Below are 14,504 nucleotides of genomic sequence, written 5' to 3' on the forward strand. Positions count from 1 at the left end.
GAAAGGATCTGAGAGGAACTGTTCATTTATTTGCTGATGATGCAAAGTTGGATAGAGCAATAATGAATGCACAGGATGTCAAAATTTTTTGCAGGATGATTTGGATAGATTGTCAGAATGGGCTAAGTAGAATGGATGTTAATTTAAGGTTATGCATCTTGGGGTGAAATAATTAGCAGCAGTATACCACATTGGTGGATTTGTAGCCCAAGAAAATGTCAAAGCCAGAGATTTGGGAGTGTTGGTGGACAGGGAGTTGAAGTTTAGGGGACATATAGCAAAAGTGGCTAAATCAGATCACTTGGTTACTGAAGAATACTTTGTCGAGCAGAGACAAGCAGGTTATTGTTCCTCTTTATCGAGCTTTAATAAGACCCCATCTTCACTACTCTGGCCAGATCTTTGAGCCAGGTTTTCTTCTTGATGGGGAGGAAGTAGAAAGGATCCATAGGCAAGTGACCAAGATGACAGCTGGTCTATGAAATTTACGAGAACAGGTTGCAGAGCTGTGGGATACAGAAATTAGTTGGTAGGCGAAATGGGGTGATATAATTGAGACATTCAAATTACGGAGGGAATTTTACGCGATTAATTCAGAGGACATTTTTCAGAACCGATCTGGTGGTGGAAAACTAGTGGCCACCCATGAAACTGAGCAAGACTGTAGTTAGCAAGGGTGTTAGAACTCGTTTTTTTACTCGGAGGGTGGTGGTTGAGTGGAATAAGCTGCCAGAATCAGTTGTGGGTGCTATGAATTTGAATGAGTTCAAAGCAAAGTATGATAGATACTGTGCGAATGCTGAGTGGTTCTTGACATGATGTTTACGACCTCCCTCGATGAGTATAAGGACTCCTTGGAGTTTCCAGTAATAATAATAATAATAATAATAATTGCTAAAAAATATTTATACATACAATAAACATCTTGTGTGACATTGCACCTTATAATTTTACAGAGTTCAGCACTAAGTGCTGCAATTCCTAATTGGATTTCAATTAAAATTTTTAATAATACTTTTTTGCCTTTATATTATGTATTTACAACACATGTTCTTCTAATATTAACAATGAAGATTAAACAGAATTTTTTGTATAATTTTTTATTACTTTTTAAGTTTGAGAAAGAGTGATTATACATACAAATTTCTGCATTTGCTTATAAGGATTACTTGTAGATGAGTGAGGCAAGTTAATCCCACCTACTTCGAAGCTTGGGTTAGCTTTTATGAAGAGAGTGGGATTTAGTCTTCACTATTTGTGTTGTTGTTGCTACTGTTTATGTATGGGATGTAGACATTGGATGCTGGTGATTTGTGATGTGTATATTAGTGTTAATGGTTTCTTAACTTTGTTGGTATATTTTCCAGAGTTCGTTTTTTAATGTTCTGTAGTTATCTAAGTGTTTTAACTTTCTTGGTAGGTTGTTGAATTGCATGGATATCTGATGTGATCTCACAAAAGAACCGTATGAGTTGTTGAAAGGTGTGGGGATGTAGAGAGTTGTTGTAGGTCATGTAATAATAATAATAATAATAATTTAAAAAAATCAGGTAGCGCCTTTTTATTACCCGTATATAGGGAGTAGGCAAAGCCGTTTTTATCCCTATCTAACTTTTGGAGACTGAGTAGGCAGTTCAATCTCCACTGGTACCCAATCAGAGATGGATGGCCCAAGGCTATCATTAATTAAGCGGTACGCAGTGAAGAGAAACGGCTCAACAAGTGCCGCCATCTCGTGCTCCCTAATCCTAACACTCGTATTTAATGTCTGAAATAATGTGGGTTCTACGGTCGATTTTCTTGAGTTTACAGGACGAAAAACCCGAGTTTCTGGAAGAAAAAACGCGCTTGACCGGGCCAGAAATCGACTAACTCGGGAACCGGTCGAAAAAAGGCTTAGAAAAATTTCTTCTGGTCGCCGACTAGATTCGAAACCAAGAAATCTTCATTCGTGTGGTTAAGCGCCATGGTGTGCAGACGCCACATCCACTGAGCTACATAGGCTTCATTAATAATAATAATAATAATAATAATAATAATTATTATTATTATTATTATTATTATTATTATTATTATTATTATTATTATAATTATTATAATTATTATAATAATAATAATTATTATTATTATTATTATAATTATAATTATTATTATAATTATTATAATAATATTATAATATTAATAATTATATTATTATAATAATTATAATTATAATAATAATAATAATTATTATTATTATTATTGTTATTATTATTATTATTATTATTATTATTATTATTATTATTATTATTATTATTATTATTATTATTATTATTTACACAGTATACACAGAACCACTGCCACAGAAACAATAAAACACAGCTTTGCCTGCGACCCCAAATCCCTCAAACAGTTGGCAAACAACTTTAATCAGTACTTCGTGAACTCTGTCCAAAAGCTACAAGAAACAACCTTTCCGCACACAAACGAACATTCTCCACTAGGTCCACGAGCAACCCAGTCGATGTGGTTCCCCACAGTAACAAAAGAAGAACTATCACTGGCAATTCAACAAATTAATCCTAACAAAGGACCGGGGATAGACGGAATCAGACCAAAAGACATCAAGAAACACTCAACCGACCTACTTCCAGTTATACAAAAACTGTTAAATAAAATCTTCGAAACGGGACACATACCTGAAACACTGAAGACTGCATTAATCACACCCATACACAAACAGGGAAAAAGAAACATAATAAGTAATTACAGACCTATCGCCACGCTGCCTGTAATCAACCAAATCATGGAGCGCATTGTACATCAGAAACTCTCCACATACGTTGAAAAATTTCAAATCATACCCAAAACACAATATGGCTTTCAAAAAAATAAAGGAACAGCAACACTCCTGGAAGATTTCACAGATCTAATAAACGCTGCAATGTATAAAAACAGAATAACATTGGTGGTATTCATTGACCTAACAAAAGCATTTGACACACTAAACATAAAACCTTGTTAACGAAACTTACCCATATCGGAATTGGAGGTCGTCTACTCCAGTGGTTTAAAGCATACACGAAAAACAGAAAGCACATCACACGTATAGGATCAGCACACAGCAAAGAGGTACATGTAACCTGTGGAGTACCGCAAGGAGCTGTCCTATCTCCCATTCTATTTAACATATACACACACGACATAAGCCAACTCCCCCTAAAAAGTAAAATCTTCCAGTATGCAGACGACACTGCCATAGTATCCATTCACAACACTGCAAAAATCGCTTACAAAAATATGCAACACGACATCAATCAAATCACTAACTGGTTAACCGAAAACGGCATATATATAAACACTAGAAAAACAAAGCTAATGATATTCAAAAATCCCCAAACCCTGCCCATAGAAACTAAATACCTCACTATCAAACATTCATCCTCCTATACACAAAGTGCAGAACCTAAAATCACAAACATCACACAGGTGAAAACAACACGCTACCTTGGACTTCACTTCGATGCAGATCAAAGTTGGAATAGCCACACAAACTACCTACATACCAAGCTTAGGATAATAGCAAGCAAACTATACAGATTAAAAGACATTGCCCCAACCCACATAAAAATACTAATCTATAAAGCATTATGTGAAAACATTTTAAGATATGCAATCACATCATACGCATTCTGCGCAGACTACAGACTTAACAGGCTACAATGGTTGCAAGATAAAATGATAAAACTGATATTCTGGGAACAACCCACTCTTATGCAGGAAGCATGGACAAAACACAAAATATTTAAGGTGAAACACTTACGCCACTACACAGTCATGTTAAAACACTACTACAGCCCAACATATAGAGTAACCAGAACAACATATCAAATAACAAAACCACAGTCAACAAACTACATAACATATAAGTACAACAATCACCACGGCAAGGCCACCCGAAACTTCTACGTACCTGACATGATAAACAAACTGCCGTTCAACAACAAAAACCTAGGAACATACAGAGAGCTGAAACAGGCACTATATAAATATTATAGTGAGAATGAAAATTAGAGCAATTCCTGTTTCTTTCCCCCCCTCACCACACATACACACACACACACAAACCTACGACAACCCCCCCTCTCAAAAAACCACCACTACAAGAACACAAAGAAACAAACACACCATGTCTAAATCCAACCCTATTTGCACAAAAAAAAAGAAAAAAAAAAAAAGAAGTTAAACTGTAATAGCAGACGAAGTCTTTCAAGCACGTACCAACAAACAGTAAAAACAACACCTGGCTTGTGACCACTATAGGAACACAACCATGAAACCACCACCCTCTGCCATCTATTATCTTCCTTAGATAAGCTCTGCTAAGCTTCGAGGAAGAAAATTACTAACTTGCAAGTATCTGTTATACACACTTGTAATGCGTTATAAATATTATATACATATAATTACTACAGCAACTATGTATGCAATTCATCAGAGACATAAAAAAATAAAATAAAATAAAAAAAATTCTGTATAATCCTTATTGTAAATACTGTAAATATTATTATTGTATGTAACTTATACTGAGACATAATAAAATGTAAAAGAAAAAAATTATTATTATTATTATTATTATTGAATTGTGTGTGTACGCTGCATTACTGCATTGTATCACGAATTGTGTGCACATTGGTGCCAATCCATATTTAGCTAGTTTAAAAAAATGTATATTCATATTTATAAAATGTACTCTGCATTTTGTATATCGAATTTTCGTACTGTACAGAAAAGATAATATGTTTTTCATTGTGTGTGTGCAGATACTCTGTGTGATAGTAAACCTTATCATTTTCATTGTAAAAACAAATAAGTCGTTTATAAAAAAAAAAAAAAAAAAAAAAAAAAAATATTATTATTATTATTATTATATTCTAAATTCAAAAATTCTGTATAAACCTTATTGTAAATATTGTAAATATTATTATTGTATGTAATTTATACTGAGACATAATAAAATGTTTAAAAAAAAAATTAAAAAAAAAAAAAATTATTATTATTATTATTATTATTATTATTATTATTGCATTTCCTGTATAGTTCATTGGATGTGGCATTTGCACACAATGGCGCTTGGCCGTTCGATGAAAGATTTGGTTTCAGTCTAGTAGGCGACTAGAGGAAATGTTTCTAAGCTTTTTTTTTTTCGACCGGTTCCCGAGTCAGTCTATCTGTGGCATGGGCAATCGGCTTTTTTCTCCCGGAAACTCGGGTTTTTCGTCCGTAAATTCAAGAAAATCGACCGTAGAACCCACACTATTTCCGACATTAAATATATTGTGTTGGGTACCACGAGATGACCGCACTTGTTGAGCCGTCTCTTCACTGAGTGCCGTTTAATTAGTGATAGCCTTGAGTCAGCTATCTTTGATTCGATACCAGTTGAGATTAAACTGCCCACTTAGTCTCCAAAAGTTAGAAGCTTAAATGGCCTCGCCTACTCCTCATACGGGAATAAAACGGAGTAAGCTGATTTTTTTTATTATTTCCAGACACCTTCAAGAAGTACAAAGACTGATCGAGGGATAGACTTACCCAGCAACTCTCCATCTCTACTATTAGGAGAACTTTCTACAACTCTCTGTTTGATTCTAGTCACCGACTAGAGGAACTTTTGCTATGCCTTCCTGCGACCGGTTCCCAAGTTAGTCGATCTCTCACACAGGTAGGAGGGTTTTTTCTCCCGGAAACTGAAGATAATCGAACGTGGAACCCACATTATTTCAGATATTAAAAATGTGGCGTTAGAGTTAGGTATAGGCTGACCATATTTTCTTGAGACATAAACAGGACATTGGGATGGCAAGAACGGGTCGGGGATTATATAATATTCTGTATTAATGAAAAAGTAAGACGATAAAAAATGATTACATAAACACATTATTTTTGCCAAGTCTTTTGCAACCACCAAAATTGGTGTTCCTGTTATCTGCACGCAAAGCAACAATTTTGTTTTTTAAGTCAAATTTGTCACTTCCTTAACATAGCACATTGTATGTCAGATGTTTTACTAAGTAAGGAAACAAAGTCTATGATTATGTGTTGAATACCACAATTTGGCAAAAAGTACCGCACAACGATAGGAAAAAGTTTGATGCATCAAAACTGTCTGTAATGCTTTTTTGTTTTATTCAAATCCTCTATTACCTTTCTCATTATGTATGGTGATAAAACGTTGATAATTATTGCTTCTGATTAGGTAGGTGCTGAAGAAAATTTTAGTTTACATATTTTATCCATCAATGTCATCAAGTAAGGAGCCTGTGTAGCTCAGTTGAAGTGCCGATTGCACTCTACGAGGTTTGCCCGCACGAAGAAAGACTAAATTTGAGTCTAGTCGCCGACTGCAGGAACATTTTCTAAGTTTTTTTCGACCGGTTCCCGAGTTAGTCGATCTCTGGCACGGGCAAGCGGGTTTTTTCTCCCGGAAACTCGGATTTTTCGTCCTGTAAACTCAAGAAAATCGGCAGTCGAATCCATACTATTTTCAGATATTAAAAATATTGTATTAGGGTTAGGGACAACGAGATGATGCCACTTATTAGCCGTCTTGTTCACTGCGTACCGATTAATAAGTGATAGTCTTGGGCCAGCTATCTCTGATTGGCTACCAGTACAGAATGAACTACCCACTCAGTCTCCAAAAGTTACATAGGGCCAAAACGGCCTCTCCTACTACATATAAGAGAATAAAAGACGTTAGCTGTATTGCGAGTTTTGTTCTAGTCGCCGATTAGAGGAGCTAATACTAAGCCCTTTGGCGACTAGTTCCCGAGTTATCGATCGCTGGGATAGGCAAGCGGTTTTTTTTTTCTTCCCAGAAACTGGGTTTTTTGTCCCTACTTCCTTTATGGGAACAAAAAGCGTTAGCTATTTTATTTATTTATTTATTATATTGACAAGCAGTCATTTGCACGAAAACTTTGTCGATAACGCACAGTATGATAGGGAACAAGAATTTCACTTGTTGCAATTTTATCGCTTTCACTATCAACATGCCTCACCATAAACGAGTTGATATGTTTAATTGAAGCGAGAGTCTTTTCAGCATCTTTATGTTTCTAGCTACGTAGATGCTGGTTGATGTCGCTTCTGCCTCCATGAGCAATGGAAAAATGGACATTACAGTGTTGGCATACTACATTGTAATGTCCATTACTATACAGCTTGTCCATTTTAATGAACCTGAATTCTTTTTGGAGATCGTCATAAAACTACAGTTTCGCCTCTTTAACATTGCAAGGATAGACTTAAAGCTTTAAAAAAAATAAAAGTTTAAAAAATACGAAATTTAAACCACTGGCATTGAATAACAAAGCCCCTGGTTAGCATACAGGCAAAACAAAAACGAACGTTGCAGCAGAACAGACGCAGAACATCTGAGACAGTCAAATGTTGCCAACATGTATTTTTTATTTTCTCTGAATAAATCACTTCAGATATCGATATTGAGTGATACCCTTGGTCCAACTATCTCTGATTGGCTACCAGCGGAAATTTAACAGCCCACTAAGTCTTCAAAAGTTAGATAAAGCTAAAACAATTTCGTCTACTCCCTATAAAGGAATAAAAGGCGCTGATTTTTTTTATTTTATTATTGTTTGTTTTTCCGATACCTCTAAAATTATTTGTCTATTCTTAAATGGTTTTCACATACCCTTTTACTCTCCTGTCTCTTTCAATTCGGACATTGCTTGCATTTCCAATTCACTACCAAACAGCAGCAGCAGCAACAACAAAAAGTGTTCTCATAATGTCACTTTCAAAACAAAACAATTCCATACATACGAATGACATCCACGAAAACTATAATACAGTTTTCGTGGATGCCATTTTTGGAAAGATCTGGATTTAAATCCTGTCAAGGAAGCGAAGATTCTTTAAAGTGCTTTTCGCCTGAGGTGAGTTAGTCGCTATAATACGGAAGTACAGAGGCTCTCTCTCTCTCTCTCTCGCTCTCTCTTTCTGAAACTTCGGTTTTCGTTCCATAAAAGATGCAAACACCCAATTAGCAGACATATTTCCTCACTGGTCCCAATTTCTTTGGCTGTAATTCCAGCTCAACAAAGCAAAACAAGATTAGAACATTAGCGATGATTAAATTGACAGAATGTTATTGACATTTAATTTTAGATATGCAGTTTGCCATCTATTTCTTTTAGTCTATAGAGGAAACGATTTTTTTAAAAGTAATCCAATTCTGTTGTGTGCCTTAACCAATCAGTTGAAGGCAAAGGATTCTGGGAAGAAATGATAATGGCGGCTGATTCGAATAGTGTTCTTCATGATGGGAAGGTTGAATGTAAAATTTTTGATGATGATAGTATTTTTAAAAAAAAGGACAACTATTTTAATACATCTGATCCAGTGTCAGACACATCGGATGACATTATTTCAATAAAGAGTAATCGAGATGATGAAAAAAGCGGAAAATGGCTGCAATCTTTAAAACGTTTTCACAGTAGTCGGTATATTACTATTTTGCATTTGCCTTCAGCTGCAACAGAGGAGGTAAATCTCTTGTTTAAAATTGGACGGATCATATTGTCAAGTTTGGGTATATATTTTATACCGGTTTATCATCACATTGCGGTGATTTTCATACATTACACTAGGTGATTAGAAAAGTATAGTTTCATAACATGGGATTGTATTGCGTGGGATATATTACTAACAGCGCTGGTGATTGTTAAGCAGCTGTTAACAGTTGTCAGTTTGCTGACGAGTCATTGAAGTGCAGTGTTTTTCAAGATGAAGAGTATTAAAAAAAATGCGTCCATGCAATGTTTCATTCCAATCTCATATATATATGAGATATACTCTTACACAATATATATATATATATATGTATATATATATATATATATGTATATATATATATATATATATATATATATATATGTATATATATATATATATATATATATATATATATATATATATTGTGTAAGAGTGGTTAACAAGGGTGTTAGGACTAGATTTTTTACTTGGAGGGTTGTGAATGGGTGGAATGCGTTGCCAGAGGTGGTTGTGAGTGCTTCAACTGTGAATGAATTTAAGGAGAGGTATGACAGGTATTGTGTAAATAATGGTTAGTGTGTCAATGTCGGGTCTCCCGTGAATGAGTCTTTTGACTCCATGGAGACACCGTTAAAATAATAATAATATGAGTACTGAGAAAGCATGAGCTGCTCCTAAACTGGAACTATATATTACTAACAGCGCTGGTGATTGTTAAGCAGCTGTTAATAGTTGTCAGTTTGCTGACGAGTCATTGAAGTGCAGTGTTTTTCAAGATGAGTATTAAAAAAAATGCGTCCATGCAATGTTTCATTCCAATCTCATATATATATATATATATATATATACACGAGTACTGAGAAAGCATGAGCTGCTCCTAAACTGGAACTATGTGTACACGTGGCCGACCTTATTTTAGAGTATGTGAATACCTCTCTGAGATTGCCACAGCACAATGGTATTAGTCATACTATTTCCACTAGTAACAATATTGTCAGCTGAGTAGTTTCTAAATCACAGCAAAACCCAGTTCTTTTCAGCTTGGCTCATTTAATTTTTTTACATTTGGAATATATATATATATTTATGAAACAAAATAATCTCACACTTGTATATCTTTTGTTTTTGCTCTAATTGATTCAGTGAGCATAGACTTTTTGCAGAACTTCAGAAAAAAAACTATATTTCAGATTTAACTGAAATAAGGTCAAGGGAGGTCTGTAGAGAGGGTATCTACCCATTTTCATCCCATCTCTCATTTTCATCCGATTGTATTGAAATTTTCAGGAAAGCTTAGCAATGTAAGAAAGTACTATAATACCATTTTAATCAAAATTGATTGAATAGTATTACCAATAGAAGTGGCTGCAGAGGAGGAGGAATATCCTACCGCTTCCACTTTGGTCTGATGATACTGAAATCTTTGGTAACTATAAAAGCAACACAAATTTGGAATGAATACATTCCAAATTTGTTGAAATTAATTGAATTAATAGCTTATAGGCGATATCATTCACATACCCTTCTCTATTTTGGAGTGATTAAATTATACCTGACAAGAAATTATATTTTTGTTTTTATCCTTTACTAAAGCATGAGCAAATAGAAGTTTGCATGTGCACTGACTTTATTTGCAAGAAAAGTATAATTTACTTTTTAACCAGTTGAAAAAACATGCGACAACTATTGCACATCCAGAATATTTTAATAACAAGAGGGTACACCATTTTCCTACTTGTATATGGAATATATCTTCTGCTGTTGATTTGATTTTCAGTATCTACACAGGTCTAGCTCCCACTGACAAGACCTCAGTATAAGTGAAAAGTAGCGCAGTCGGAAAGGTAACGCTACACACACCAGTCGGTTGGAAAAGATGTAGGTTCGAATTCTTGTATAATGTGTTGGTTTTCTATCAAGAAATGCTTTTTTAAATTAAAAATGACTTAATTTTGAAAACGCGTCTTTGTTACACTGTTGGAAAAATGATGGTACATTGCACCCTTTGATTGGAAAAAGCCTTAGTTCGATTCTCGTTGTGACAAGAGGTATCTTTATTTGTTTTTTTGCCAGCCTGGTTGGCCGAGTAGTTATTGTATCTGCCCTCCAGCCAGAAGGCTGTGGGTTCGAATCCCACTGTGGGCATGGATGTTTGTGGTTGTCTATAAAAATACTAGTGGTGGTGGGCATGGTAGCTGCAGTTCGCTACAGTGAATTGAATTGTAGTGGTGGTGGAGATGGAGAGTTGTAGAGTAGGTGGCCTCCCACATCTCCAGGGAGTCTTTGGACTCCTTGGAGATGTCACGTAATAATAATAAAGATTGTAACCAGTCTGGGTAGTGGCACTTCCCATAATGCATTCAACATATATTTATGAAAGGTGTGCTATACATTATTGGATACTAAACCAATTTTATGTGAAGTAATCTGCTTCTGTATGCAAGTGGTGTAGTTATGAAATTACTTCGTAGTAAACTTGTATTTATAAAAGAAAGAGAAGATGGATAAAAATTGAGATTTCTTAACCAAGAAATAAATAAGAAAAATATGAAATAGATTTGGTATAACCTATGTTTGTTTTAAGAAATGTTTTCAATTTGAGAAATAACTGCCTAATAAAGTATGATTTATGACATAAGAAACCATTTAGGCAAAGGATAAAATAAGAATACAATTCCTTGTCAAGTATAAGTTACTTTGTAACCAAGTAAAAAAACTTGCCACAGTAATTTGGTGTGATTGTGTTGAAATTCTCAGGGATCTTAAGTAACATAAGAAACAACTATTTCAGATTTTGTACAAAATTGGTTGAAGAATGTTCCCCATAAGTGATCTTTATTATCTACTGATAGTACTCACATTTGCAAGGGACCTTATGTAACTGAAGATAAATGTAGTTTTAAGATAGTTTAACAGTGCAGCCACCTGCAAAGCAGAGTAGGAGGAGGGGAAGAAAGACACCTTTTTACTGTTCATTGTCAGAGTGCTCTAATTTCATTAATTTGATATGAAACATAAAATTTTATAGACAGTATATACTGTTTAATCTCTCTCTCTCCTCTGTGTCCAACTCACAAATCATTTCTTCAGCTTAGAACCAGAGTTATAGTAGATGAAAGTTTGATTCTAATGGCCCTATACAATAGGATGTGCATCATTACCATGACTTTTGATAAACATATAAAAATTTAGAATGATATTTGTCAGTGATTTTGATTATGTGGGCATTTCTACAAAGCCTGTCATGTTGTGGGAAAAGGGGTGTCCATGGTCTTATCACTTACTTCCTCTCATATTCTCTCCAACTCATTCACCGAAAATGTTCTTACAGCCATCTCCAGTAACCCACTATACTTATTCACAACTCTCCAAGCAAAAAATTTAGTCCTAATATCTTTGCTAGCCATGACCATTTGTTCTCACTCTTCCTGTATTCAGGTGTGGCACATGTATCTGTTAAGAAATTGTCCATCACATGGTCATTCTTCTGATATTTGCAGATTTATTGTCAGCTTTCTCTCTTTTTGCATATTATGTCAATTGTAGATGAAGCTTTATCAACTTTTACAGCTAATGCTGGTGTTCCATAATATGATCAATGACTGTATATTAATGATTGAGACTAAGAATTTTCTTCTTGAGATAATTGTAACTTCCAGTCTTTTTTTTTTTTTATATATGTATTAAGAATATTGTGTCCTTTACCATCCAAGAAATTGAGTTTTCATTTTTGTCCAAGATATAACTTTACCTCTGAATAGCTGCTTATTTACTCTCTACAAGTCACAAAGCTGTCCAGCCATTGGATTCTGTTATCACAAGTTTTTGTTGGTGTCCTTATGAGTTCCTTGACGTAGTACTGAGAAGTAGTTAGGGTGACCTATCTCTTATCAATTCACTCTGCTTTTTTTCACTCAGACTTTAACTTTCTGCTGTTTTCATTTTTTACGAATGAGTAGTAAATATTTGAAATATTATATGATATCCACTGTTCATTAGAACACACATTAGTAATTATTATTATTAAGAGAACCTTCAAGGGAGTCCAGAACTCATTGGGGGAGGCCACACTATTCACATCAGCTGTTATATCTGTTCTTGAATTCATTCACGCTACTTGCACACACAGCATCTGATGACAATCCATTCCAGTCATGCACCATGCTGAGAAAAATCTAGCCTTCCACCTCTTCTTGACAACATTCCTTCTCAACCTCCAAGGATGACCTTGCATACTTTCCCAACCCTCCTATCCTTCTTATCTGTCTAGGATGGGTTGAGTCCCCCTCCTAATGAGGGGTTACTGGCTTATTAATGCAAATTGTGTGAGTGGCAAACCGGAATTCATGACTGTATCTGTGTGTTCACGGGGTTGGTTTTCCTGCTTGCGGGATGAATAACCCCGGATAAACTGAGGGGGGGGACCCTGCTGTCCATGCCCAAGGCTGGCTAACTTGGCTATGGCTGAGGAAGATCCTTAAGCTCCTCAACGTCGTCGACAGGAATTGAACCTAGGACACTCCTTCCCCAGGCACATGGTTGCGAAGCGCATAGCCACTAGGCTAATCATGCAGACCTCTCCCCTCCCCTCTCCATAAAATAAAAATTTCTATCTACTGAAAATCTGCTGTGTCATCCTTTCAGAAGTTTATAACTCTCAATATCATCCCCTCCTGTTTGCTAGTGTCTGCAGCCTACAAATTCTCCATCTGTCTTCATAATCAGGATTCCATAATCCTGATATCATTGTAGCTCTCTCTCTCTCTCCATTGTATGAGAATCACCACAGAAACAAGGAGACCAGACCTGCACACAGTAGTCCAAGTGATGTCTTATCAAGGCCTTGTAAAGTGGCAAAATGACTTCCTTATCTTTACATGTCAAGGTTTGTTTCAGCATTGCAATTATTCTCTGAGTTGTATTTACAATTTTTGCTATATGACCCTTGAACTTCAGCTTCCTGCCTACTAAAATTTAAGATCCCTATCCTGATCAATTTCTTCTAGCATAATCCCACCAATTAATGTGAGATTTTATATCTAATCACACCAAAGTGCATGACCTTACATTTATTAACATTGAACTGACCAGCCATTTTCACTTGCCCACAATTCCAGCATATTCAAATTATTCTGCAAGTACTGCATATTAGCAGCACTCCTGATTACCCTGCCTATCTTTGCATCATCATCAAATAGCTGTATGTTGCATGTCAAATCCTTCCCAATGTCGTTAATGTACAGATTAAATAATGATGGACCAAGGACCGATTTTTGAGACACACCATTGGTTACCTTGAATCTTGCAGATTCACATCCTTATACGTGACTTTTTGATATCTGTCAGTCAACCATCCTCTTATCTATACCAGTAGTCCATAATCCACTCCAATATTCGCCAATTTATGCAACAGTCTCCCATGCTGTATTCTGTCAAAAGCTTTAGCAAACTCCAAATGTATTATGGTGTATTTATTCCCCTTGTCTAACTCAGTTGGTAACATTATTATAGGATGTCAGCAAGTTGCTAAAACATCAACTTCCCTTAATCAACCCATGCTGTTCATTGCAAAGTAGAGATTATCTGTGAACCCATTTCTGAATGCGATCCTTAACCAATTTTTCCAAAATCTTCATCACTACTCCTGATATGCTGTTTGGTTGATGGATTCATCGGTCTTTGCACCACCTTGTACAATGGGATTACCATACATTCTACTCTTGTGGAATCTTCACTGTTCTGAGACTCAAATTATATAGTCTGATCAAAAGAATAGTCAGTTCAGCTGAACACTCTTTTAGGAACTAATGGGGTATCAGCAACTATTGCAGAATTTTTATTCAGTTGATGCAACAGTTCTAGTACTTCTCTTCATACACAAGTTTCCTCATACAGTGAAGAAGTAGTAGTGAGTTCGATGCTCAATTCCTCAACTCTCCTCTAGA

General features: G+C 35.5%; 1 protein-coding gene across 1 annotated transcript in view; it reads left to right on the plus strand.

Annotated features, from left to right (window-relative positions):
• The first annotated feature begins 8,295 nt into the window (after positions 1–8,295).
• The window catches only part of LOC150108525 (uncharacterized), a 190,126-nt gene continuing 183,917 nt past the window's right edge, over positions 8,296–14,504 (plus strand). Inside the window, exon 1 of the mRNA XM_090390479.1 lies at positions 8,296–8,550. Coding sequence (XP_090246605.1) covers positions 8,296–8,550 — 255 coding nt within the window. The remainder of the gene's footprint in view (positions 8,551–14,504) is intronic.

Source organism: Typopeltis vanoorti, chromosome 3, assembly GCF_054136105.1.
Source record: "Typopeltis vanoorti isolate ZY-2024b chromosome 3, IOZ_Tvanoo_1.0, whole genome shotgun sequence".
NCBI lineage: Eukaryota > Metazoa > Arthropoda > Arachnida > Uropygi > Thelyphonidae > Typopeltis > Typopeltis vanoorti.